Source organism: Strongylocentrotus purpuratus, unplaced genomic scaffold (assembly GCF_000002235.5).
Source record: "Strongylocentrotus purpuratus isolate Spur 01 unplaced genomic scaffold, Spur_5.0 spur5_scaffold_6, whole genome shotgun sequence".
NCBI lineage: Eukaryota > Metazoa > Echinodermata > Echinoidea > Camarodonta > Strongylocentrotidae > Strongylocentrotus > Strongylocentrotus purpuratus.
The window spans coordinates 21,130,028-21,157,795 of NW_022145612.1; the positions used below are offsets into that span (position 1 = coordinate 21,130,028).

The following is a 27,768-nucleotide window of genomic DNA, read 5'->3' on the forward strand; positions in this document are numbered from 1 at the left end:
AATGTAAGATACACCAATAATGTTCTTGATGGTCGCCAAAGTCCTTGTAATACACGACTGTTTTAAAAAAACAGCAGATTTAAGATTCATGAACTGATTCAAAATACATCCAAATTTGTATTAAACTTAGGAACTTTAATGACCAACGTCTTGATGCATTATGTTATGCACTCTGTCGAGGTTTTATAGACTGCAATCAAATTAGATGAGTCTTTTGGAGTCATGCAATAAATGAAATTGCAACTTTCTGATATTGCGCAGTTGTTCAATCATCAACTAAAATAATGAATGAATTTTGGCTAAAAAGTGCAGTGTGTATTTTAAACCCCCAAACAAGCTTTCCAAGCATATCGAACACGATTTTCATTGGTCATGTCACATACTTCAAATCCAGTAGGCCTGGATTTTCATTACTGTAAAGATGATGTTCATGATATCTGTATTTTAATCAATCATTCCTAACCCCTCATGAGGAACGACGGGTGTCTGTCACAGTCATAGTTCATGACTTTACCGTCTGTATTCACAGTCATTGTTTTAACATCTAGTATTTTTTTTAAAAATTCTTGTCAAATGAGCTACAAAACATTATCATGTTGTTTTAAATTTCATTTCATTTCATTTCCTATTTTATTTCACCAGCTACAATTTAAAAAAATGTTAAAAAAACATTATATACAAATTTAACATATTTATGTATATATATATTATGTGTGTGATCGTGTGATAAAACGTTCATAGTTACATTACAGTAAAACAATGTATAATCCTTGATGATAGTCTTGTGATTTGATATCCTTTCCTTTATTTCATTTATTTAATCATTAAATTAATTCAAACATTCACTCATTTAATCAATCATACATACGTTCATTAAAAAAAAATCATTCAAACATTTATTCATACATTCATTCATTCAGTCAACCATACATTCATACATTCATCTATTCACTCATGCATTAATTCACGCATTCACAATTTCCTACAATTGTCTTTTTGAAAAAAGACTCAAATAGAAGATGCTTACATCGTTCAATAAATTGAATGCATATCTCACAGCTCTTGATAGGTCTGCCATACCGTACGGCTCCAGTTTGGGGACAGTTCTAGTGAGTGCATCTTTAATCAACTGTAGTTGGAAATAAATGCAAAAATAATGGATTAAGCACACACAAAAGGGTACTCTTCTTTAAAATTAATAGATTGATCATGTAGAGGTGTGGGTTTCCACCTTTTAGGAGTCATAGTAAAGATATATTCCCTTTGGAGTTGAATCCACTCATAGTTGAGACTTTGTCTTCGCCTTTCGGATGGTGGCGTCAAGATCGGTCCCCAGACGTAAATAATAATTTCTGATTGATACACGTCTATGAAAACTCAATTTAAAAAACCTCCCTACACACATACACTCACACGATCACACACGCACACCCACACACACCCACACAAATAGTTACAGTGAAATCTACTCCAAAGTGATTGAATTATATCCATTGTGAGAATTGATTTCTCACTCCTGTGGAGTAATTCGATATTACTAGTTTCATTCCAATTAGTAAGAGTGAACAAGAGTGAATTAGAATAACATAATAATATATTCATTCAATACAAATATTTCAGTTGCAAAGGGAAAGTGATGACTTCTTGTGGCTATGAATCAAGTCAATGTTGGATTATTGATATACTACATGTACAAAGCCTGTGAATAAATTGCAGGGGGACCACGGCTGCGGGCCGAAGAGAGTGGAAATGAATGCAATAAAATTGACGTGAAAATAATTAATCACATATAGTAGAAAACAATATAATTTACATTTCTTAATTTTCTTCTCTTTTGCTGAAAAGGTCACGACTTATCACAAGTGAAAAATTAAAACAAATTAATATACACCCCAAAATCTCATGAATACATGTATACATTACAGACAGCACCGAATCATCACAAAAGTTCAGGGACCTTAATCAAAATCTGAAAGTAAATCCCTCGAGAAAAAAAAGATGCCAAAGACGGACTATATGGCCATAGAACTCTCTACCACAGCCTTGCTCACGAATGAAGATAAATGAGGCCTTTGATCAGACTCCTTCCTGCAAGTCGTTATACTGCGAGTATATATTGGTTTTATTCTGATTTAGAGTTCCAATATCATGCAGGTTGTTTCGGATATTGAACTCGACAATTGTACCTAGCTATGTTGTTTCGTCGCAGTGCGTTAGAATGGAGAACGACAGTCTAGTTATCTGCGAGTCCCTTCATATATAAATACATCATCCAGCCTGTTTGTTGTAGAGGTTTCTATTTCATTATATGACTTGGGAAGTATACTCTAAATCAGCGGTGGTTTTATTTAGGCATCGTTGAAGGGGGAGAGTGCTTCATCTATAAGGGCTACTCTTTAGTAGCGGCATAACAGAATAAGAAAATAACATTCAGATTTGTGGTGTAGTTAAAATGAAAATGTTCAACTTACGTTTTTGTTATCTGAAGTAGCTTGCACCATGGTATCGTTAAAACAAGGCTGAATAAACTTGGTGGTTTCGTTGAACTGAGGGTTGAATAGAACAAAATAGATATTCAAATAATAAAGTGATTTACATTGTAAAAGGGATTATTCTTGGATCATATTTCTGTTCTATCAAAATGTTCAGTGATGTGAATTTCATAATCGAAAGAGAAAATGCCATTAGTAATAATAATTATGAGCTCATTAAAGTTGTGATGGTAGGCTATGTGTCTCTTGAACTCTATATAGATATAATGCTCCAGGGGAGATCGTGCGTAAAGGGCCATATTCCAATGACTATCATCGTATTTCATGTCAATATGATAATGATTATGATGATCAATTCCATTGCCAGAATATCACTGTGATGAATATCATCTTAAACTCCATTACCATTGCAATTAATTATCATGACTATTATCCTCAGATTGATAAAACAGGATAATCATGCACACTCACGCTGATGACGTTGACGAAATCGTTATCGCCAAATGTGTCCAGGATCTTTTTAATGGCGTATTTGGCTATCTCGACGTAGAGTCCAGTCATGCTGCCGCTCATGTCGACCAAAATCACCACGTCTTTAGGGGATGTCGCCCCTTCAACATACCTTGTGGTGTTAATAGAGAGAGAAAGAGAGAGATAAAGTGTGAGAGAGAGAGATAGAGGGAGTAAAGGAGAGGGAGAGGGGTAGAAAGACAAAGATCGAACGCGGGAGAGAGAGAGGATGTAAAAAGAATAAATGGGTGAATTTCATTTCATGAATCGTTTTATTTCAATAAATGGATAAATTTCATGAATCGTTTTATTTAAAAAAAAAAAGATTTGTTTAAATCTCTTTTATTTCAATTCTTTTATATCAAATCTCCAAAGAATCGCAGTTATGAATCGCAGTCACAAATCCAATCCTGTATTAAGATAATATGCGACGATCATGTTCCCAAAATAGCACACAAATAGAAAAATAAGAATAGATTGATATCAAATCATAAAAATATCGTTTCAGCTCGGGCTAACATTGCTTTTAAATGCCTGCAATTCTCTTCTGGATTGGGAAATACTTATTTTTAAATACATATGGCATGCATGCATAGGATCACACATTATGTTCGAATATCATTTTTACGCATGGATTCGAGTGACATACTTTATAGGGACTATGTAATGGCTCCGGATTTAACTTATTCTCTTCATTTGCTTTCAATTTGACAGAAAAGTGATGGTGCTATTAAGCAGAAATAAAAGCCTCCATCATACTCTTTTATGAAAAAATAAAATGTGCCCCCCCCCCCTCATTTATTTTCGCTTCGACAGAAAAGTGATGGTGCTATCAGGCTCAAAAATAATGTAAAGAATCAAGGCACTTCAGCAGAAATAATGGTCTGGCTTATACTCTTCCATGAATTCAGATACATCATTACTACTAAGGCTAGGTTGGGCTGCTTCCCGAAGAATAAACTCTTTTGTTTTGTAATCTGCTGACATTCTATTGTATGCAAACGAGAAGTAAATTAATACCACAACAGCTTAAAATCGAGAATGAAAGTGACTATTAGAAGTCTTTTAACCTGTCAAGTTAGTGTAACTAATGTATAAGCTTAAAATTTCATCCCTCCTGCCTTTCCTCTTTCTTTTTATTTTTTCAGAAGGGATTGAGAACTTTGAATATTTCATCCATTAGCTTTTCCTAGCTCTCGCTCAAACAGAAATTGTGAGTATAGGAAAGAAAAGAAGCTTATTTTTTTTTATCTGGAATTGGTGAGCCCCAAGATTTACCTGATGGCTGAAAATCACCACCTAGGCTTCGAAATTATTACAGAATAATGAAAAGAACTTTCCAGAAGCAACACATGGATCGATAAATCATGCTTTATTTTATGTCGCTCTTAATCACCGTTCTTTCAAGCTCTGTATAATAAATTCAGATGCTTATGATTCCCATAGAATAATAGTGCACAATATGGAACCGGGTTTGTTTTCATTGCATTTTGTAATACATGGTGACTAAACTAATAATGAATCACTAGAAGAAACTGTTAAAAAGTTTCCAGGATTAAAAAACTCGCAGACCTCACACTCGGTGTCAAACATTAAAAAAAAAATTACATGACTTCTTATAGCGAAATATACGGCACAAATAAAATAAAAACAATAAACAAAATACTGCAACAAAGCCAGGAATAATTTAAGTTTTACACTGAATATGGTTTGACTGAAATCAAGTGAATACATTTAATATCACCACAGGACGGCAAATATCAAAGACTCAAAGTAGTTTTGCTTCTTCTTCTAAATCATCCCTGACCTACTATACTGTATCAGATGAACTACAAAGCTAATCAGATCAAGCGCCTCCGGGGAGACAACTGTGAAATGCACAACCTTCACCGTCATATTCCTGATGCCCTATCGCCGAAGTTGTGTCATGTCTCAAGGCGCCACGGGCGAAAATCCCGGGGATAGGGGTAAAAAACTCCCACCCCTTCCCATTTTACATTGAAAGAAAATTAATGATTGAGGATCAGTTTAATATTCCATCAGTTGTTCAAAAATTGACAACATTCGTACTCTCTCTCTAAAAAATGTGAATTTTCACTGTATTTTCACTTTCTTGGGAGTGACGTCAGGGATCACTTGTTTAGGAGTGAACATGGTTTGATTTTAGAGTGCTAAGAAAATAGTTAATGTTTACTCTATTTTCACTACATTTTCACTCTCCAGAGGAGTCACGTTAGTGATCACACCATTTTCTTTTAGAGAGAGTAGTAGGTCTATGATATAAGTGCCTTTTACGGTAGTGACAAATTGTCGTTAAAGGGATAGGGTATCTTTGTCTCAGATTCTGAAACAAAATCCTCGATTTAGCTCATGCTGCAATGATAATTATAAACCTTATAAACCAGTCAGAAAACCATGACTTTTACAAGCCGGTCGCCTGTCTGATTATCAAGATATTTATGATTGGAAAACGAAATTTATAAATACTACAGTCTATTGGGTAAAATGAGTATGGTAAAACCGGTCACTCAAAGATTTTTACTTTTTTGAGGCACTTCATGATCATTTTGATCAATTTTTTAGGGCGTCAATATTATACCATATCACAGACACTGATAACACGTAGGGCCATGAATCTTAGATTTAACTTTGTTAAACAATGCCTTTAAATGGCATTCAAATACTAAAAATAGGTTTAGAACGACATAAAACGAGTCATTCCCTCTTAAAAATCTAACATTCATGTCCATTAGATTATGGGGCGTGTGTTCACGCAAGAAATCTCGGTGCCTGATTGCAATCACCCCTCTCCCATCCTTGAAATGTACTTACGCCACTGCAAGGCGCTGAGGCTAGTATTTTCATTTACTGAGAGAATTGCTAACAGGTTCAAGTAAAGTACATGTACAACAGTCCTCGCTTTGAATGTGCACTTTCTATCATATTATCCGCAGGGAAAAAGCACGTGAACACAACTGGTTGAACTTACCAGGAGCTAAGGAATTGTATCATATGACGTGCAAAGTGTACCGGTTCATTAAGTCATGACAAAATTCAAGAAAATGGTCGAGTTTTCTTAAAACACTGTTTGAATTTCTCACTTATAATGTCATTAGAATAATGCAGTAGACGAAAATCGGGAGACATAATATTATTGCAAGTGTGTGATTAATGCATGTACATTGGTTTTTTCAATTAATAATCCATTGAAGAAAAAAAAAGGGGAATTGATAATTGCTAAGGGGATTCATACCTGCAAATGCAACCTATATTACCATAAACCACGACAATATATCAACCCCAAGGTTATTAGAGCAGATGGAACCATAAATTTGAATTATTCACTCGCATAATATACAATGGCTTTTGAATTTGAAAACAGTAATCGTTCTTACCATCCACGTACTCTACAATCGTATAGATCGAGATTCTCCTGAGGCGGTATCCATTTATATCCTATTGGAAGAAGAGAAGCAACATTATAAAAAGACAATCAAGTTGATAAAAGATCATAATTATGTAAAATATGTACTGGTATTATATCCCAGCTATCTTTTAATTGATATTAACCATTCTCACACTTTTCCATTTGGTTCAAGTTTAATTCTTATTTTAGTGATAGGAAGTGACGTGCCTTTCTTCTAACCTGTCATGACTGCAATTCATATCGTGTATGTATTTAACCCATTGATTCCTGGAACCTGGTGGCCCATGTATTAAGCACATGGCAAAAAGAGAATTCAGTTATCACCGGGACTAACTTTTGTTTTTGTACTGTTAGTAACTGTTTGTCAAAATCATGCAGAGGAGTTTTAACTCTCTTAAAAGAAATTAAACGACTAGAATTTTCCAGTGAAATTACTTAATGTACACAAATAATCAAACCGGAGTTAAAAGAAAGAACATTGCACTAAAGAAACACGAATGTATATACTTATAGGCACAACAATAAAAGCTTTCATTAAGAGAGTGCGTGCCTACTGTGATTACCGGAGGTGTAAAACGTTCGATTATAAATGTTTGTGTTGAATTCTAAACAATTCTCCAGTGTATTCGAATTTGAAGTCTATAGAAATTCCATCAATGCCTTTTTCATCCATGTGCAACAAAACTCCGCTTGCAAGCTCGAACGAAATCATAACGTTTCACATAAATAATTGATAAATATACTCTCCACCGATTAGATCTTGTGCCTATCGTATGTCATATTAAGAGCGCAAGATTCGCAGGGAATTTGATTGAATACCGCTCCACCGCGAGTCTTGGTCAATATTTCATGTATTATTTGCATCTACTTGGAGATACGGCAAATGTGAAGGGGCGAAGTGCAAGGTAGCAAAGGAAAGTGAGTTTCTGAAGACGATGGAGCAGAAACAGACATCAGATAATGTTCCTCAAGATACAACACTTAAAAGATAAAGATGAGTATACTTGTCACGCGCTTACAACGTGAAAGGAAACTGTCTGAATGCTAGTAGTTGATCTTTACTGTAAGGCTTTTGAATGATCAAAATGAAAAGAACTGACTCATATACCTGATGGCATTCACAGTGGATTACACACAGAAATTAGTACATGGGACTATGCACCCATGAGGCTTGATATTTGTGTTCATCAAAAAAAATATATCATCATTAATTTCTTGGCATATTTCAAACAAAAGGGTATTTGATATGTTTGGAGAGTAATCCTGTTCCGCGGTATTACTAGGATCATATTCTTCCTGACTGAGAAAGAAAGAGACATTTTTCCAATGATCTTTCTCAAGCTTGTTAATATTGGAAGAGGGGGATATTTCAGAGACACTTCATTCGTTCTGTCATCGATGAAACGATTGATTAAGAGCGGGAAAAGACGTTAATTTCCTCTGAAAACAAACATCGGCCTCTGATAATAATCCATTTTTATATAGCGAATTACACATTACAAAGTAAACATGTGATGTGATGGTTATTTTAGCTGACTGCTAAGAAAGCATAAATCCCTGTAAGTAATCAACCAGACGGCCGACGTCTTTAGGTCCTCTCCGAGAGACCTGGTAGTGAGGATTAATGCCTTACCAAAGGGCACTAGTGCATCGTCTTGGTTTCGAACCCGGGTCACCGGATTACGAGACCACTGCTCTACCGACTGAGCTATCGCACCTCCCCTATGCGCTTAGAAAAAAAAAAACCAAAGCGAAAAATAGGGTACTGTGTTCCTTTTACTGTCTTGTTTACAACTATTGAAATAAAATATGATTTTAGGGTAGACCTAAACTTATCTATTGTGTCAATGTTTCTACTGTGCAGATCAAATATATTTATCAGACAGCAACGACAGGAAAGTGAAAATATATTTTTGTCCGCTGGAAATTCACAGCCTTGCCATTTGCCGCTGAATAACCTCAGTAGAGCGGTGTCGTAAATGATTACCTCGATGTCAAGTGTATAGTTCTTTCCCCCTTGTTTTCCAAATAATAAGGTTATTAAAGGTTATCTGTACTAGTTTGGCTAGGAGGGATTATACCACACATGAAGGTCACTGACAGGTGGCTATCTTATCAACTCAGCTCTCAGTTAACATGAGAAAAAGAGGATCATGGGGGACCAATGGTCACCGATTACGCATTATTTCTATATAGAGGGAGCAAGTAGCTACAAGTAGCACAGTGGGCCTTTAAGATTAGAGATAGACAAAGTAAAATCAGAATAAAGATTTTTTTGGGGGCACCCGATTCTATGCACCTCTTCAACAGTTCTACGATGAGGCGATATTGTTGGGGGAGGGGGCTGTGATCTGAATCAAACATAGATTAACATAGATATCCCGTTTATTCACATATAGGAGGGGGTGAACATGAGTGCAACATTTAAATTTCCTTTTCCTCTATTATTTTTCCGACACACTTTGGTTTTGTAACCTCTTTAAAAACCGCTTTGGCCTTTTCCCTCTGTTTGTTTTTCTTTTACATCACATAATGTCTGATTTTGCACACTTTATTGCGAGAAAGAAAAATTGAGGAAGAGAAAGAGAGAGAGAAGCATGACATTTTCGAGTAACATGACCGATGTATCCAAATGTATTTCTCCCCGCATCGATAAATTTAAACCAGAAAAGGCGCACTCTTTACTTCACCGACCACTTTTAACATCAGAGTCGGGTGTGTACATCACCAATAAGTGTAAACAGCATTACTTGTGATCGATGTTTCCCATCTGTTAGCGAGACATCATGACAGTGATAAGAAAAGCATAAAGTTCTCAAAAAACGGCAAATGGGGCTTCCCTGATGAGGTATAAATCACAAGCCAAAGGGGTAGATATGACAACGATTGTTATAATCATTCTTTATTCCTTTTAGCGTAGGTATAAGCATTTTGAAAAGGAGATGTTTGTTGTTTATTTCTTGGCCTTGCTATGGAAACTGGGAAGAAATTTTTATAGCTTCCTCTTCTGTCTTATCATCTCCCTGCTCTATCATACGCTACATTCACAAATTTAGCACACCCTTAAAATTAATCTCTCTCTTACTCTCTTTCTCTTTCTCTCTCTCTCTTTCCTGCTAAACAGATTTGTGTTTGTTTATATTGTTCTTAATTTCCCAGATATCACTCGCTCTTCTCGTGCCTTGCTTTTTTACAGCCCTCATGACATTAATGAACGATTAGAGAAGCGAAGGCCTATAATTATCAACAACTTACTAAGACAGTAATAATAATTGTTCCCTGATTCTCGATTTCTCATCCTCCTTTTCATGTATCGTGTCTTTAGTTTGCATTCAAATGACTTGGTGTGATCATGATGATTACCAAGAGACAACTGTAGCATAAGATCTACGACTCACCCGGGTACAATCTGAAGTAGCCTGTTCTGCTGCCAAAGAATTGCCAGGTCAGAGTCGGGTCGTTTTGGTAGTTTTCCCGATAGGTTGTGTCTAACAACTCCGTGGCTTCAATACTATTCAGCACTTCAGTACCTATAAGAAAGGAGGGAAATTGGCCATACTGAGCTGCAAAGAGTGGAAGTCGTTTACAGTAATACATATGATGAATATGAAACATATTTCTAAGCATAATTCTTATAGATAAGCTGAACTGAATAGATGAATATTCCATGACAAGCCTATAATACTCTGCAGATGACGACTACAAAACGAAATATAGTTAATCGCAGTGCTTATTGACGGATCCATGGTGACAAGGAGCCTGGGCCTCTCTTAAAGGGCCACTCTAACCCAACTAACATAGCCTTTCAAAACCTGAATACACCTCTACTTATCAATATTTCAGCCTCTCATTTTTCAGAAAATATCTAAATTGACCAAAAAATGATAATAACCATCCAATTTTCACAGATGTCACGCTTGCTGGCTACGCCCCTCGAAAAAGGGTAATACGGTCACGTGGCTTGATGACGTATTCGACGTCATGTCGGGAAGGTCCGTTTTGTCCTGCTACTAAAGATCTTAAAATCTCATTGTAATTCATAATTAGGAATGACGAAATTGCCAGTAACGTACTGGATAAATGTTTTTTTCCCTCCAATTAATATCATAGTTTGCCTTTTTACATTTTAATGCCTAAACCACCCTCATTTTCACCGAGAAGTCTCCTGCATGACGTCATATGCGATTGCGCAATACAGCTCCGAAACTGGGCTTTTTCTCTGAACGTTCTGAGTCGTCATTTTTAAAGCTAGATTCCAGAATTATTGATGATTTCGAAAAAAAATCATTGTCATGTTCGGAATCTCCGTCAAAAATTAATCTACATGTCTATTCCCCCCCCCCCCCCCCCCATTTTTCAGCCCGTTTTGGTTAAAGTGGCCCTTTAACACAAAATAATGTACCCCCATAGTGCCCGCATTTTTGTGGAAGCCCCTTTTCATTTGCTTGTAGAGTTTGCGGACTTGTGCTACTCATTAATCTGAGATGCGTCCCTGATTCATCGATTCCACAACTCCATGGCCCGTATACTACTAAAAATATAAACCCGACGCTGAGCTTAGTACTTTTGTCCTAAAAACGGGTTTAACGAAGGAAGTTAATCTGAAAACTAACTTTTTCCTTTATAGATCTAGTGTCAGGTTTAACTGACTAAAGTAAGTAGAATGCAGACCAATATGAACTAAATGAAAATCAGCTCCACTAATAGTTTACTAAAAGTCTCCTTTTTTCTCGCTTTCTTAACAAAAAAGTGGTCTGTTTGAGACCATCTTAAAGATATAAATGACTTGTAAACTTGATTGTTTACCTTGATTGTACACGTTAGTTGGCACTTGAATAGCTGCAATAGAAGTGTTGATCGGGATGTTTTCAAAATGGGAATCCGGTGTAACGTCCAGGTCTTTCCGGATATCTTTCTCTAAATCCGGGCTCGTTGTAGCATTCGAATTTATAAGTATTGCATTGTAGTACGTGAACTGTTAACAAAAATTGACAAAAACTGGAAATAAGGATCATCTGAAAAATTTGATAACAGGTTATTTCATTTTTACAAACAATGTTATGTCACTTTCAACCTGAAAAGCTCTACTCGAACAGTGCATATCATTTGCCCCTACTTTAAACCGTTGAATTTACATCTAAGTGTTGAAATATTAAAAGTAAATAAGAAGTACACGCTTTATTAATGTAACATCAGTTAAAATCGTTTTTAGCAGATGTAACTTCTTAGACCAAATTTCTGTGAAAGATGACTAAGTAAAAAAAATTGACCCATGCATGGCCAATTTAACGGCTTAAATTTGCCAATTAACGTCATAAACCTTAATGAATATTTATGTAGATAGCCGTATTCCAAATTATCGGATTTATATTTGTTGTTTATCTGCTCAAATTTAAGCTAGTCTACAAGTCTGGAATACAGTACATGGATGTTTCCTTGACGTAATTGTGTATTTCGTGCAATTTCTGCCTCGTCTTCAAGAGTAAAAACCGATTGATTTGAAGGCAGATTTAAACGTAAAATGGAAAAGGGAATGACTAAACTGACAAATCAAACAACATGTGAGACATACTTTATAATCATCGGAAATACCAAATGCTTGCACTCACAGGTTACATATTTTTCAACATCCACTATATCTACGTCCTAAATAGTTATGTATAATTATGATCACGGTAATGATATTATTTATCCGTCGAATTACAACATGTTTGAAAGGTACGTTTATACATTTGACTAGAATATAATACATTATTTAAAGAGAAAAATTAGAAGATAGGGGCTGGCTATATAGGTTTAGTTTAATTCGTCACTCTCTTTCCAGCAAAACTAAATGGCAAATCTGCAAATATCAAGGCTAAAAATAGACAATAGGATAAAATAATCTGGTTTGATATTACGCTCATATTCCTCTCGATCTTTATGCATATTTGCTCGTAGACTTCACGTCAAATTGTTTTTCCAAAGGGCATGTATAGAAACATACAACAGAGGATTATGTTACGTAGTAAAGTGTGAAAGAAGCCACAAACTTGACACTCTACTATATAGTGTCATTCTAGAAGCTACTTTTAGACATCCCTGAAATGCGAAACCTGTTTCAAACCTCCTCTTTCCGGTTTAAGCGGAGGGAACGTGTCCTTTGAAAGATGTGCAGTCTTTTGGAAAAGATCTGCGGTCTAAGATAACTCTGCCAATAGAACATCTCTTTATTTAGACTGACTTTCTATTTAACACATTTATATGAGAAAAGTTGTGCATGTGAAAATCACAGTAAGAAGGATTTTTATTGCTAAACTTAGATATCACTTTAACATTTTGTTCATTAAATCATAATGTTTACGAAGTGTATTATCAGGAATTTTGGTTGATTAAATCGTGTATGCCTTAATAATTTCGTGGGATAAAAAATGATCAAGTAAAAGTAAAAGTCATTCAAATTGAAATAAATTGTCATACAAAAGCAAACATGATATAGGTCATTGATTCACATAATATGTCTTTAAGATGTGCACACTTACATATATCATTTTATCTTTTTCCCCCCTTCAAATCTCACCTCTGTTGCATTGTCGTAGTCATGATTCAGAAAACCTTCCTCGGCCGCCTGAACGATTCTCTGTAAGAAAGGAAATATAATAAGTTAATAGTCACAATAAAGACACAGAAAAATAAAGGTACGCAAAATATTCTGAACATGAGTTTTAAGTGGTTATCTCAACTGATGCAATGACACATCTTGTTACAGTGCATTTGTTTTTAAATAAATTGAATTTACTTCTCAAAATCCCATTCCTTTTAGTATATAACATGGAAGCACAGCCCTTTTCAAAGTCCTAGTTTACATACTGAAACATAATTATAACAAAGCTTTTTAATCATTTTGATAAACGAACATAAACACAACATAACTAATTGTTCGTAATTTCACAATGTTTAGGACTAAAATTAATCACAATCCTCTATCGATCGTTCTCGGCAGACTTTAGTTTTTCTTCAGCAGCATTTAACATGCTGATTTCCAACTCTAACACAGTCCCCTTTCTCGCTCGCCCTCTCTCACCCCTCTCTCCCTCTCTCTCTCTCTATCTCTCTTTCTGTTTATCTCTAACTATTTCCATCTATTTATCTATAGCTTAATCTCTCCGCCCCCTCTCTCTCTCTCTCTCTAAAACACCAGTTTCTGATTTTAGCGCAGCGATGGAAAATTAGATAAAGTGCGTTCCCTAATTAATCAAAGCGGTTAACATAATTTTGCAGTAGGGCAACAGTCGGATTGTTAGATTTGAAAGAAATTACTTAATTAAGCTAATGTAATCCAACGTTTCCACCTCTGATGACACGACAGCCGCATGATTTTATAATTCGGCAGAAACGTGCTACTTATTCTAGAAGATAAGGTAATGAAACAGAGAGGCAATTTTTATCCTTTTTTTGTTTTTTTTTTGTTGATCGGGATGTTTATGTCAACAATAAGTTCACATCAGCCTAAGATTACGTCAAATAAATAAAAAGGTTTCCAACAGGGTTCTTTTCTAAGTCTGGATGGTGTCTAATCCGCATTCCTCCAGCCCAGGGGTGTTATATAAAGCTGTTCGTAAAGTTACGCATGACTTTACGAACGACTTGTATATGAAGTGCCAGATAGGACGCCCAAAGTTTTTTCTGATATTTTCGATAACCTTAATTAAATTATGGCAAAAAAATATACTTTGCATTAAAAATGCTTGTTATCATAAGAATGTTAATCTATATCTGCACAGTTAAACTTTATTTGATGTATTTAATAATGATTGAGCATCCCATTTGGCTTTTCATATACAAGTCGTTCGTAAAGTCATGCGTAACTTTACGAACAGCTTGATGAAACACCCCCCAGGATTTCTGGACCTCCAGAATAATTGGCGCTGTTTGCACCCTATCAATCATTCCCCCAAAAATATGTTTCAGAGGACGTATCACGGCGCCTGAGGGTTCATCGTCGTATCTTGGCAAGGATAACAAGATTTATAGAATACACATCCAGTTAGAAGAAGGGTAATTACAAACTCAAACTGGCATTCCAGAGCAACTGCGGATGGAATCACGGTTGGATATGGGTTAATAGGTTAAATGTCAGCCCAGCCAGAAGCTTTATTTGATTTATATCGGATGAGTGAGACTCGCTTCTCCAAATTAAGCGCATAAACTATGAGACATTATGCGTGCACATGATGGTATAAGGAGAGAGAGGTTTACCCTCTCCTCTGTCGTATTACAGTCATAGTAAACATATTAAACCTAAAATATTCGTCTTGCTGATCCCAAACCCTAAATTGATTTGAATGAGTCTGTTAAAGCATGTCTTCACTCGCTCCATTAACTTGTACTTTGAAATGTATAGTTTATGTTAAACATAGTCTCTAGTGCATGTTCCAGATTGTGTTTTGCTTATAAACTAATGTAATTAATTGTCCTGTTATGGGGGCTTCGTCACAAGCCTCGTGCTTTTGTCAAATTCCGCCTTTACCCTGTAAAGTGTGAACACTGATTATTTTATTTTGTACATGAATACCCAAAGAAACATAACTGTTTTTTTAAACTGAATGTTAAATGCGGAAAGAGTGAGAGAAAGAGAAAGCATAAAAAGAGAGAGACAGAGAGAGAAACAGAGAGAGACAGAGTGAGAGGGAGAGAGAGAGAGAGAGAGAGAGAGAGAAAGAGAGGAACATACGACAGTGGAATCGACTGACAGAGAGAAAGAGAGAAAGCAAGACGGCGGGAAAAATGCATCTCCTTGTTATGTATATATCCTAGCTGTTATTCCATGCAGATATGCTAAAATGCGATATATACGCTATATTTCCATGTGTGCACATGCAGAGGCTGTCATGGCAATCACGTACTTTCAATAAAAATAGAAAGGTCTTCCGATCGACAAACAATACTTCTCCCATCCACATGGTTCATATCTGATGTAGTAAAACGGTTGACGTTTATTTTCCAACGACATCGCAACATGACTGTATCGTGACCCAATCATCCTTTTCCATGAAATGGAGAAAAAAAAACACCGTCATCTGCCAATGCATGACGAAAGAAAACGCTTAATCAAGAAACCATTGGCAACAATTTGAAATAGTATTACAGAGATTATAGTTGTATGGCCTTGTTCATCCTATTTTTTTTTAATTGCTCTTGTTTGTCTTCAAAATACTCAATAATCAAGCTCCACAATATTTAGATACCTGTTTGAATTTATACACCTACCAGGGCATTGAGGTCAGCCAGTGATCCTCTCCGTCTCACATATTCAGTTACCTGCACATTAGCCAGTGATAGGACATTTACTGTATCTGCTTCAAAATACTGGAATGATCTCCCACTTACAATTAGGCCGTCTCCATCAGTTATTACCTTCAGAAAGGCCTTAAAAACACATCTTGTTAAAGTATAAGATATTTACTGTAAGCGCTTTGGGCCTTATGGGAAAACCGCGGTATAAGTAATACTACTACTACTACTAATAATAATAGGCCATTAATTATATTACTTCAATTTATAGATTTATAAAGTGCATATTACATTATTAGAAATATTTTGTTGATTTTTGTTGTGCATGTATGTGTGCGTGACTTCATGGGGGGGGGGGCAATTCATGAACCATTGCATTTGCGGTCAACAGGCCTCATAACATTCATTTGAATTTTCTTTACTCACAGAAATCTCCTAATATACGGCTAGTTCTTCGTAATTACTGTTTAATTCTCAGCATCTTACCTCAATTATAAAATTGACCTTTTGTTTCCGCTCACATCACTAGAAGAAGAGTGACCTGACAGACAAAAAGACATGTCAAGTGATTCGAGCCAGAGTCTTTTTATTAGTCGAAGTAACGTCACAAGGGGACATCAATGACAGGAGAAGAAAAAAAAACCCTCCTCGCTTTCCATTACGTTGCATACTACAGCCACTTTGTATGCAAGTCCATTACCATTTCATTCTAAACTAAAATCGAAAGTCTAAGTGGACGCTTTGGAGCTCACATACATTTCCTTAGGAAATGCAAATATTTTGCGATGGTCTTTCCGCTCCGTCGGAAGATTTAGAGTCAATCGGAGAAAATCACATTACCCTGTATTTCAGATATCCAGTAAGAAAATGAACGCAGTTTGTAGTGAATTTACCATGCTGACCTTTATCTAATACATTATATTATAGTTATACGATTCATTTTGATCGTGAAACTGTTAGTGAATTTATTGTACATTGATACAAGTGTGATTAGATATCAGCGTGTGCGTGTGCGCACGCGTGTGTGTGTGTGTGCGTTTATTCTAAAGCGCACTTGCTGCTTTCTTTGACTTAAAAGTCACGCAGATAACCATTAAAGTTACGTATACATATCATATTTTAAAGATAACAATTTCTAAAGGAATAAGTCGACTCTGCTCTCAAATATTGTGAGCCTCACCAATACATGCAATTATCAACAAGTTAACGATGTTGGGTCGTCATCGCACAGGCATACCTTCAGAAAATATATTAGATTAATTAATTGTATATATACATTGTAGAAACACGACATGCATGTCCAGTGGAGTTCGTTTGCTATTAAGATTAAAAGCAAACCTGCTGCGTGCTCACTGGTAGAAGTCCGAGCTAGTTCTTTTATACCAGATGTTATTTAAAAATACATTTCCTTTGTATGACTAATCAACACGCCCACACTCACTGCCAAAGAGTTATTGAATTATTCTCATCGGAGACCCTACTTAATTTAATAAATTAGTTTTCCTTGGAAAAAAAGGAAGGTGCTCCATGTAACAATATTGGACGGTATCGGAAGGAAAATGGTTATTTTATTCCATTCACTATAACAAACTTAACAAAAGTACTATATTTAGGCTACAACACATAGCACTTTTGTCACATCAAGGAGTTAGAGCGTAAGGGGAAAAAGAAGAGAGGAGAAGGAGAAGAAGGTGAAGAAGACGAAGAAGAAATAAAAGAGAATGACATGATGAAAGGGAAAAAGAGAAGAAGACAATGAGATACAGATTTGTAAAGCTGATAAGTTTGTGAATTTGAAAATATTTGTGTACGATTAATACTTCCACATCTTCACAAGATATTATCATAGGATTGTTTTGCACAATAAAAATGGCTCTGCACAATAATTTCCAGTCCCAATACTTTAACAGATTGGAAGGTTTACATTTCAATTTGGAACATTTTCACCGAACTTAATAATGCTCTTCGTGTTCTCATTGCATTCTCTCGATAGGTATTGAAAAACGACAGATGGATTCATTAAAACAAAATTGAGGTACATTGGAATCTTGTCCAACCAATATACATAACTGTAAGTCATTATGCCAGTATTCCTTCAAGTCGCGACATTGGTTTTTCAACCGACATTTAGTGTTTCAATTAATATTTGTGGATTAATGATTTTGTATATACATGTATATCGAATGCTATCACAATCATTTATGTGGATTCATATTCCTATACCATAAGCTCGAGCACCAATTGAAAAAATAACTCCACCGCAGATCACTGCGATGAGCGCATTTAAGAGAAACTGAGTACTCTTCATGCAATTGCTTCGTAGAAGAAACTGTAGAAGTTATGTTGATTTTGTATTCAGAACACGATCGCGTAGACTTTCAGGAAATAAAGTCGAGGGCAATTTCGGTACGCCATTACACTGCCTATAGAAATAATACGGGGAATATGTCTGTCGATGTAATTGTTCACACATTTCAAAATGCGAAGGAAAAGGCTATTGAAATTGCTTAGAATCATTTGTTTAATCGTGGTAACAGAAAAAAGTTTTTTTTGTGTTTGTGGAAACATCGTAATTGTTACAAAATGGACCCAGCGCTCATAAAAATCGAATAAATTAAAAAAATTAGAGCATATACTAAATATATGTACACACAAATGTGGCTTGTGGCATCGACTTAAATTTTGGTACTAAGTTTTAGATTATATTTAGTCTACTTACATGTATACAATTTTTTTTAATTGTAGGTAAATTTCAAGTGGATTTCCTTTTCATGTTTATATTACCAATGTAATATTTTTCGACGGGGGAATAAAAATGCTCACAATTCTTGTTTGCACCTTTACCAAAACCCAACATTCTCTTTAATCCGTGTATGATTCCCAGGGCTTTTGTATGTTTAACTAGGCGTGTAGAATGTGTGGCCAAGAGCTCAAATCGACATGGCCTTCAATGATCCGTGCGCGAGTTATTCAACAACAAAAAATGGATTACGAGTATATTCTAAATTATGCATTGAAACACCCGTCTACCCCCAGGAACATGTAATTTCAATAACATGTTATTCATCATCAACCTTAGAAGCATGGATTTCCCTTTACGAAAAGGTAACGCCAATAAATACAAAACACAGGTAAAACAGGTTTTGTTTTGGAAAATAATACATTAGATGGTTTTATTAGGGTTTGGCAACAATCACCTGTAAATGTCTTTATCACATACGTTACGTTATTATGTGTGTGTGGGCGGGTGTTGTGGGGGAGAAGATACGCGCGTGTGAGTGTGTCTGTGTGTGGGAGGGGAGGAGTAAAACGTTGATAGTTCTGTAGGCTACCAATAACCTGTTGGCTCATAGTTATGCACTTTATCGCATGATATCAATCGCTTCATTTTCTCTATAAAGCAGATAGGTAGGGGCGGGGGTTGGCAAAGCTATATTGCATGATTTTGTAAGAAGACTGAATATCTATTCGACAAGATATGATCGTAAAGAACACTACGAAACACAAAGATCGAGGGTGGTATTCTCATAAGTTAAGCTGGGACTAAGTCCAGACTAAACAAGAATTTTAGTTCACACTTCTATGGAATGCTAGGTTTCATCTTCCTCCTTCAATATTCATGACAAAGATAATCTACCAAAGACTTTTTGGAAATTCAGTTCATACCCATATTATCTTTTTCTTCCCATTTCATTGCAAAATTAATTTTTTGGAGACTTTTCTTTGAAGGATTAAAATAATCTGTACAGGATAAATGAGTTGACAACAGGCACTCCATAAAAGTGTGGACTAACTTAGTACGCGCTACCAGAATACCACCCCGACTGTTTAAGTGCCAGAGGCCTGGGTCACTTAATCAGTTTGAAAGAGAGGCATACACGTCCTGAAATATTCAATTAATAATTTGCTTTTTATAAAATTTACAAATCGCCTGATAGTACACGACGTTACAGTAATATAAGCATTTTGGAATAAATGGGGCTCTGAAGTTTTATTTCATATTCGTAGAAAAGCATATAAGTATAGCAATCAACGGCATGGAAATGATTGTCAATGCTTTGCACATGTGTTATGTCTGCTGTCATCTATGAAAATAATGTCTGACAAACATGAAATGACGTGTCAAACATCGATCATAGGATACGTTAGCTACTCGTTGGCTGTCTACTAAAAGGCCGTTAGTGACGCATGTATGTATTGTCGATGGTGGTAACGGTCTTAATTCTTACGGGCAGTCGATGCACTGGTCTAAGGTGTGATGCCTGGACGCCTGCGCTTGGGTTAATCGCTTTTGTTTTTTTTTCTCATCTTTGGTACCATAAATTCATTTTCAGCGAAGCAAAATGGCGGGTCCTACAGACCTGCAATATTTCATGAGAAGGTGAGCCGGCCTCAAGGGACTTGCTACTCCGCAGACGATAATGAACTCTAGACGACATTAACCTGCTCGGTGTACCCCCTCCCTCTGGTATCTTCTTACCAGCTGTACCAACACCGACCATGCACATGAAATACCAGAAGGTTGAGTGGGGATACTGGTGCATTCAGGGTATACATGCTGTCGCAATGCTTATAGTGTAAACAACTTAAAGGGTCACTTACCTTTACACTGATTACATGGGGAATATCCGTCAGAAACTGAGCTATGAACAGTGAAATATAGTAGGCCTATATGAAGAGACACCAGACATAGTGGTGTGTATAGAGTACTGTATTTACAACCTCACGCTTATAGAATAGAGGTGTTTGTCTATAAACATTTTATCATGGACGGTCATTCTTAATTCTGACATTTGCGAATGAAACTTTAAAGGTAGATGAAAATAATTAATACAGATGAGAAATTTAGAAAATACTAGTTACTTCATGCGTACACATACGGTTTTATTATGTATGTTTATGTTTTAAAGCTTGTTAGCCTTGTCTCATTATGTTATGAATAAACAATACAATCCTTAAAGTGTAGCATATTCCTTTGCTTTGTTGTTCTTTATTCAGCTTATGTAAACTGGCCTTCGCTGAAATAAGCAGAGTATCAAGACATGTTTTGAATATTTGGTTAAAATCTAACCAACATTAATCCTCCATTCGCTAACTGTCATAGATGCGAAGACGTCATCCCCACTGGATGCTCAATACAAATGATAACAATAATATCGGAGTCTTGTGTAGCGCTCATGTCTCGCACAATGCCAGTCATGGCGCTCCATTCGTATTACTCCGGCTTTAGCACAGCTGCCATTACATCGCTCAAACATTTTAAGGAATCCATTCCTACCGGGTACCCATTTACCTCGCTTGGGGGGTAGTGTGGCAAATGTAGATTAGTCTAGTCAAAATACATTTAATGCTACGACACGGGTTCGAACCCGGAGACTTATCCACTGGACCACAACACTTCTACACTGAGTCATTAGGTACTAATTAAAGCTTTCAAAAAACATTGCGAACCCCGCCCTTGACGATGCTGTGCGGGTCATGCGATTGCATTTTGAAAGAAACGGTGTGGAATCGATCAGAAAAGTTTGATCAATTAGCTTATAAGTTTGAGTGTGTACTGCAAGGTTCTGGAATCATCAAAGTGATAAGAAATTTGGCACAGTCTTGGTAAAGTTACAGTACACAGAAATATGTATATGGGACTACACGAACATGACTTTTGTGGCATAAAAATCCTTCCCAATTGTATGCTGTTACATGCCATATTTCGAATATTAAGGCATTTGTAGAGCCATGCTTTTCAGGTAACATTTTTATCTGGTGTTCTTCCAAACTTGCCTTATAACAATGATAACGCTCACAAATTATTTTTCACCTCTTCCTAGAATTCAACCTTCTCTTCCAATACGGTGGGGTGATTTTTTTTTTGCAAGCCCGAGAAAATGCTAATCAACTGTTACTTTGAAGGGGATAATGTTAGGGATTTAATACTAATTATACTTATTACCTTCGCTCGATGTCGATTTTAAACTCTCGTTTTATCGCGTTACGAGTATCTCTCCATCGTGTAATTAATAATTTAATTCATTAAGACGTCAATTAAAAAAACTTACATTGGTGTAATTTCGAGGCTTTAAATTAAGAGTTGTCTTAATTGATGTAATTAGGAATCACAGCAATTATTGTTCAATTGCATATCGATATCGTATACTTCTGATCTATTTATTAAGTTTTTCGCCGTTTCCTTTCTCATTTATAAGAATGTTGGTATTCACTGTTACTGAGGTTCATCTGATTTGGTGATGTATCTTGATTTTTGTATTCATTCACTCGAAAACTTATGAATTACTTATCAATCTCATGTCCATTACTAATATTTGGCTTTTGTGGTAAAATCAAATCGCCTTTAAAATATATGCAAAATGCGCAGTTTATTTAACATTGATGCAAGCAAAAAATCGCATCATGTTACATGAAGTCTCTATTCTTTGTATTTTCAAAAGATAAATCCACAACCGATTAAAGATCGAAAAGTACTGTAAAACAAAAAAGCTATGCATTTTTGAAAACACTGTTATTTAAGAAAACGAAACATGTTTTAGTTGAACTATGTTAAGATGCTACGGTGTTATTTCAATCGATTGTGTATGATTGTTTGATGTGTTCAAATGCATATATTTATCAATAAATTCATTTTACAAAACAAAAAAAAAAATCTTCTCTTGAAATGACTGTGGAAATATGGATCATTCTTGGTCATGTAAAAGTTTATATCTTCTTAGAACTGTATTGATCAGTCTCCATGGTATCCATGACTTATGAGATTAATCAATAAACTTATGAGGAGGTATAAATGTCACATACCAACACTAAATTTCATCCTCCTAGTCACTTCATGAAAAGATGTATTTAAACAAAAAATTCATTAAAACTTAATGGGAAACATTGCAGTTATTACCTATAAAAAAATATTAAAAAATCGCCTTTAAAAGGCCAATCATAATGCTTTTACCACACCTAAAAATAGCTTGGTCAATTATTCATGTAGCCTTTTAACAATGATAATCACACAAGCTTGATATCATCAGAAATCAATCTTGAAATTGACTGTACACCATAATCGTTTTCACCTTTTAAACCTTCATTCCTTTCCCGCAAATACTTCCCCAGAACTGTGGTCCACGAGGCTAATTTTTTTAATGTGCAATATTGTAATGGCATGGTGTGTGTCTACCTAAGTGTCGCGCTAATTCTTTTTGGTTTCTGGCCGATCGACTAAGCGTAATGCAAAAACAATTAGCATCATTAGACATGGTCGTCAAATGTAGTTTGCGGTATCTGATTCTCTGTCCTTCAATTTTCGGAATCTGTTCTCAGCTATAGATTCTATTAGCTGTGATCCTCCAGGCTCAGTAAAGGTTACATTGGCACACCAATACCTTCCATTCTCCATATATATATATATATATATATATATATATATATATATATATATATGCATATATATATATATATATATATTGTAAATATATATATGGTAACCCTACATGGTAAATTAAGTGGACATCATAAAAATCCTAACCCTAACCCTAACCATAACCCTAACCCTAAAACCTAACCCTAAACCTAACCCTAAACCTAACCCTAACCCTAAACCTAAACCTTACCCTAACCCTAACCCTAACCCTAATGTCTACTTAATGACTCATTTTTTCACTCCCAATGTCCTTCCATTGACGCCTTTAGTCAAATTATATAGAGAGAGATATATAACAAAATTGGGCCTTCCATGAGAAATAAAACGTAAACAACGTTAAGAGGACACCAAATTGTCCTCCTAATGACAATGTCTACATAATGACTCATTTTTTTCACTCCAAATGTCCCACTTATGACGCCTTTAGTAAAATATGTATATATATTTATATACACATATATACGTTCACATATATCACATCGACTGAAAAAACACACCGACAGCCCAACACACAAGCAAGAACCTGAAGAAGGCCTCACAAGCCGAAAGCTCGTAATAAACTTGTTAAGTACAGCTACGTCTCACGTTCCTAGACCATTTTCTTCACGCCTACATATTCTGGAACACCCGTTGTCATGTCAGAGTTGAGAATTTCAAGGGGTAGATATAATGATTGTCTTAGATGATTATTATGCGCTATATAAATCACAATTATTATTTTTATTATTATTATTATTATTATTATTATTATTGATGGTAAGATATACTACAAAAAGAAAACATTAATGTATAGTGTGTTGAAAAATCTTCCTTCATTCATCCCATTAACGGGCTGCCACTTGATAGATTCGAACAAGTTGTATAGTTAGTTATATTATTAAAACACATTATTTTAAATAAATAAATGCTGTCTAATGTATAGAGTCATGCTCTCTTAAAGCAGAGAAGTGAAAATCTGCTTTCTTCGGAGTCATCAGGGATCACTCCCTTTGGCGTTGAAACTGTTGTGGTTGAACAACTCTTTTGGGAGTGGATTTTCACTATTTTAGCGTGGATTTCAAATCCATACAAAGTGATCCCTAATATTAATCCCACAAGAATGAATTTTCACTCCTGTACATTTCGAGAGTGACGTCACCCATCAAGTCATACGTGCATACATACCTCGACAGCTTTAGCCTTGTCCTGTAACATTGTCTCCATCTGGTGAGCCATATCACGAACCAGCTCCACTCCATCAACAGGTACGATCTCAATGTTCTGTTCGTTGCTATATTGCTGAAAACAAGAAAACAAATAAATAGACAAACAAATAAATAAATACAACACCTATTTAAATCTCACGCGAAAATCGAAGTTCTTTTTTAAAGGTGACTAGGTGTAGATATCAGTGATCTAATTAAATTGATTATATCGTGTATTATGTATTGGTATAGAGTAATCATTTACCGTAAAAAACAAAACAAACAAAATTGTCAAAGAAAGGTGGGAGTACCATTTGCTGAGATTGTCATAAACTTTGCTCCAGTGAGTGATTAATACAACACTTATGTTTCTGTATAACAGTGTGTATACATACAAACTCTAATTGTGGAACTCATTCTTTTTACGATTAAAACAAATGTAAAGCGATGATTATGGGAGGAGTGATAAATTGAAAACTAGTGACCCAAAACATGCAGGCTGCTATAAATTGCGAATGAATTTGAAGCCTCAAAAGACTTGGAAAAAAAAACTAATTTACTTGGAAGTGTGATGCATGGAAAAAATAAGACCATATTCCCAACTGGATGGTGATGAGCTGAAACGCCCCAGGCCTTTCACTCCAAATAAATTAGTATTCCTGAAACTTTATTGGCCACTTCCAACCCGTTTTTATATCCATTTGTGAAATGAGACGCTACAGTTCCGGTTTCTTTGTAAGGGATAACGATACACTCTCACACGAAAACAAGGACATAAAATATATTAAGGATAGACAAAATGACGCCAGCATACAGTAATAATGGTACATTTTGAGAGTGAATTCCTTTATTATTACCCGTAGCTTCTTCTTCTTTTTTCTGCTATGACTAATGATTTTTTTCCAAGAAGTCGATATAGATACAAATTAAGATACTAACTTTATGTACCATTGTGTACATTTTTCAATTTGTTCTCTCTTATATGAGGAATATAAAAAGCAGAATAATTGTCAAATTATAGAAAATCCTTGAAAACTCACGCACACTGTAGCGCCCAGTGTAGCAGTAATGGCAATGCGAGATGAACATGATAAAGAGCTAGTTCTCCTAGTTTATATAGCATTCTTCATTAACCATTGTCACTCAAATATCTGATGCTCATGACAGAACTATTTTCATACCAAATCAGAGCCAATTAAATCCTATTGGTTCGATACAACGGAATGATGTGGAGAAATAATTCGAATAAGACATGCCTTATTATTTTGTCTAATTAGGAAAAGAACATCATCTTTTGAATTTTCTTCACAGTTTTGTTCACCTATGAGCTTCAACATAAGCTAAACCCTATCTAAAGTTCTTCTATGGAAATGAAAATCATCATGATCATATTTTATTTGGAGATAATTGTAACAAGAATGAGGACACATTTTTCAATATCGATATAGCGAGTAAGTTTGGAAGTCAGATCAATATTTTTTTTTCTGTCCGGAATTCAGAGCTCATTAAAGAAAGGGCAATAGGCCCCATCTAAATGGATACCACGTCAAGATGGTCTCCCTTATACCGTTGTTTTTACCTTACAAGCTCTCTACTATGTTGTTTGTACAGGTGTATACTGTACATGTTATGTAACACTGTGCCCTATAAAATACCCCGATGGGAAAACAGCTGTATGTTGTTCATACTTCTGAAATAGGCTATCCATCCTATCTTTATTTCTAATTAGACTATGTGTTATACTGATTATGGAGATAATAACGAACGGCCTCTCTAGAGTCTCTTTGCACGTGAGGTACGGAGCTCGATTTGACCGATCACGTGGCAGTTTAAAGTAAATGACCTCTTGCATCTTCGGAAGATGCGGGTAAGCTGTAAATGTGACACGCATTCTAATCAGTTTCCTTTCCTGCCATGCGTACCATTCAATCACTCAGCGTCAATGCACCATGGAGGCCCATGATAATTACTCCCTATAAAATTGTCCCTTAAGAACTACGAAAATTGGCCCCATCATTAACTGTCACGGCAGGTTACATTATTATACCTATTTAATTTGCTTCATCGTTAAATGTATCTCCACTGAGCACCTAATCACACCATAGTGGGGCGAGGCCTTTTTTTGTTTAACTAACCCTGATTTATATTAGGTGACATTTCTCTCAAAGGAGTCACTGAAAATCTCTCAGCATTTTAAATTGGGGGTATTAAGAAACATAAGAAACACAAGTGCGGAAAGAGAATGCATGCGACATTTCTTACGCGATAGTTGTGTTAACTTCACTGTTATGTGGATGATGGATATCATGCTCCGATTCCAGGAACTATTGAAAATTCGGTTAAGGTAGTATTATCTTGAAGAAGGATAAGTGGAGGTCCCAGTGCATTGAACCCTATACGCACGTGCACACTTAAACAATACGTAATGGGAAACAGGTGTAGAACTTAATATATTGTACTCCTGCAATATGTATTCAAGTGGCGTACTGGCGCCCAATGTAAGGCGCCACGTGTATACTGGTACCTTGTATTGGTATAAATGTTATTTAGCTTTTAATGAAATGAAGTGAAGTTTGAATTTTATTATCCAAACAAAAATGACATCAATATAACAATGAAATGTGAATGTTTAACATTGGAAAGATAAATGGGGCCAGAAAATAGCATTAAATGTTAATAGTGTCTGGTACGAATGAGAAGGTAATAGTATGAATAACTATTGAATAAATACTTAAGCTATAAGCTATTCTACATCTAGGCTAAAATGTGTTCTGTGATTAAATACAAAGCTTTGGTATTTTACACTAAATCAAAAGAATTATATAACTTAATATTTACAAAAAGGCAAGAAGCTCTGTTCAAAGTTCAAAACAATTATTCTATTAACGTTTGTGATATTAGAGTTATATGAAACCGTGTGTATAAACAGCTAATATATTTGAATTAGCGATTTCACATAGATGATACACATATACAATTTGTTTGCATTTGCGTCTCTTGCTAAGAGGTAGGTTTAATTTTGTGGTTTGGCGCTGAACAGAAGCGTGGTTGTTACATTGGTTATGAAGTGCTGTGGTGTACCAGGAATATGATTATGATCGGTCATGTCTTCTGGAGTATAACCTTTCGCAAGTGAGGTCATGCATGTAAACTTTTATGTAATGAAAAGATGTCTCCTTTCTTTCAGAAAATACAGTAATGTAATAAAAACAACGATTAATGTAATTTTGATGGATCCAGTTGTGCCCTGGCTTTAGCTATTGATTCCAAACTGGCCGCCTCCTAAAGCAAGGACGAAACTATATTTCAAGTGTATTGTCTGCATGTTTAGTGTGCAGATTGCGATATTGATCTTAACCCCGTTTGTTAGCATGGCCAGATGGCTGTAGAGAGTCAGGTTCGTAACAGACCAATCAATAAAACAACACAAGGATGACGTTACGTTGACTCCGCAGTGATCAGTCA

General features: G+C 35.6%; 1 protein-coding gene across 2 annotated transcripts in view; it reads right to left on the bottom strand.

Annotated features, from left to right (window-relative positions):
* LOC100890679 (voltage-dependent calcium channel subunit alpha-2/delta-3) overlaps nucleotides 1-27,768 on the bottom strand; it is a 74,135-nt gene that overhangs the window by 23,683 nt on the left and 22,684 nt on the right. For both annotated transcript variants that reach the window (XM_003725539.3, XM_003725540.3), the window contains exons 3-10: nucleotides 24,284-24,397; nucleotides 12,989-13,048; nucleotides 11,236-11,404; nucleotides 9,828-9,959; nucleotides 6,398-6,458; nucleotides 2,964-3,114; nucleotides 2,472-2,546; nucleotides 1,028-1,129 (exon numbers count right to left, since the gene is read on the bottom strand). In XM_003725539.3, the coding sequence (XP_003725587.2) occupies nucleotides 1,028-1,129; nucleotides 2,472-2,546; nucleotides 2,964-3,114; nucleotides 6,398-6,458; nucleotides 9,828-9,959; nucleotides 11,236-11,404; nucleotides 12,989-13,048; nucleotides 24,284-24,397 (864 nt within the window). The remainder of the gene's footprint in view (nucleotides 1-1,027; nucleotides 1,130-2,471; nucleotides 2,547-2,963; nucleotides 3,115-6,397; nucleotides 6,459-9,827; nucleotides 9,960-11,235; nucleotides 11,405-12,988; nucleotides 13,049-24,283; nucleotides 24,398-27,768) is intronic.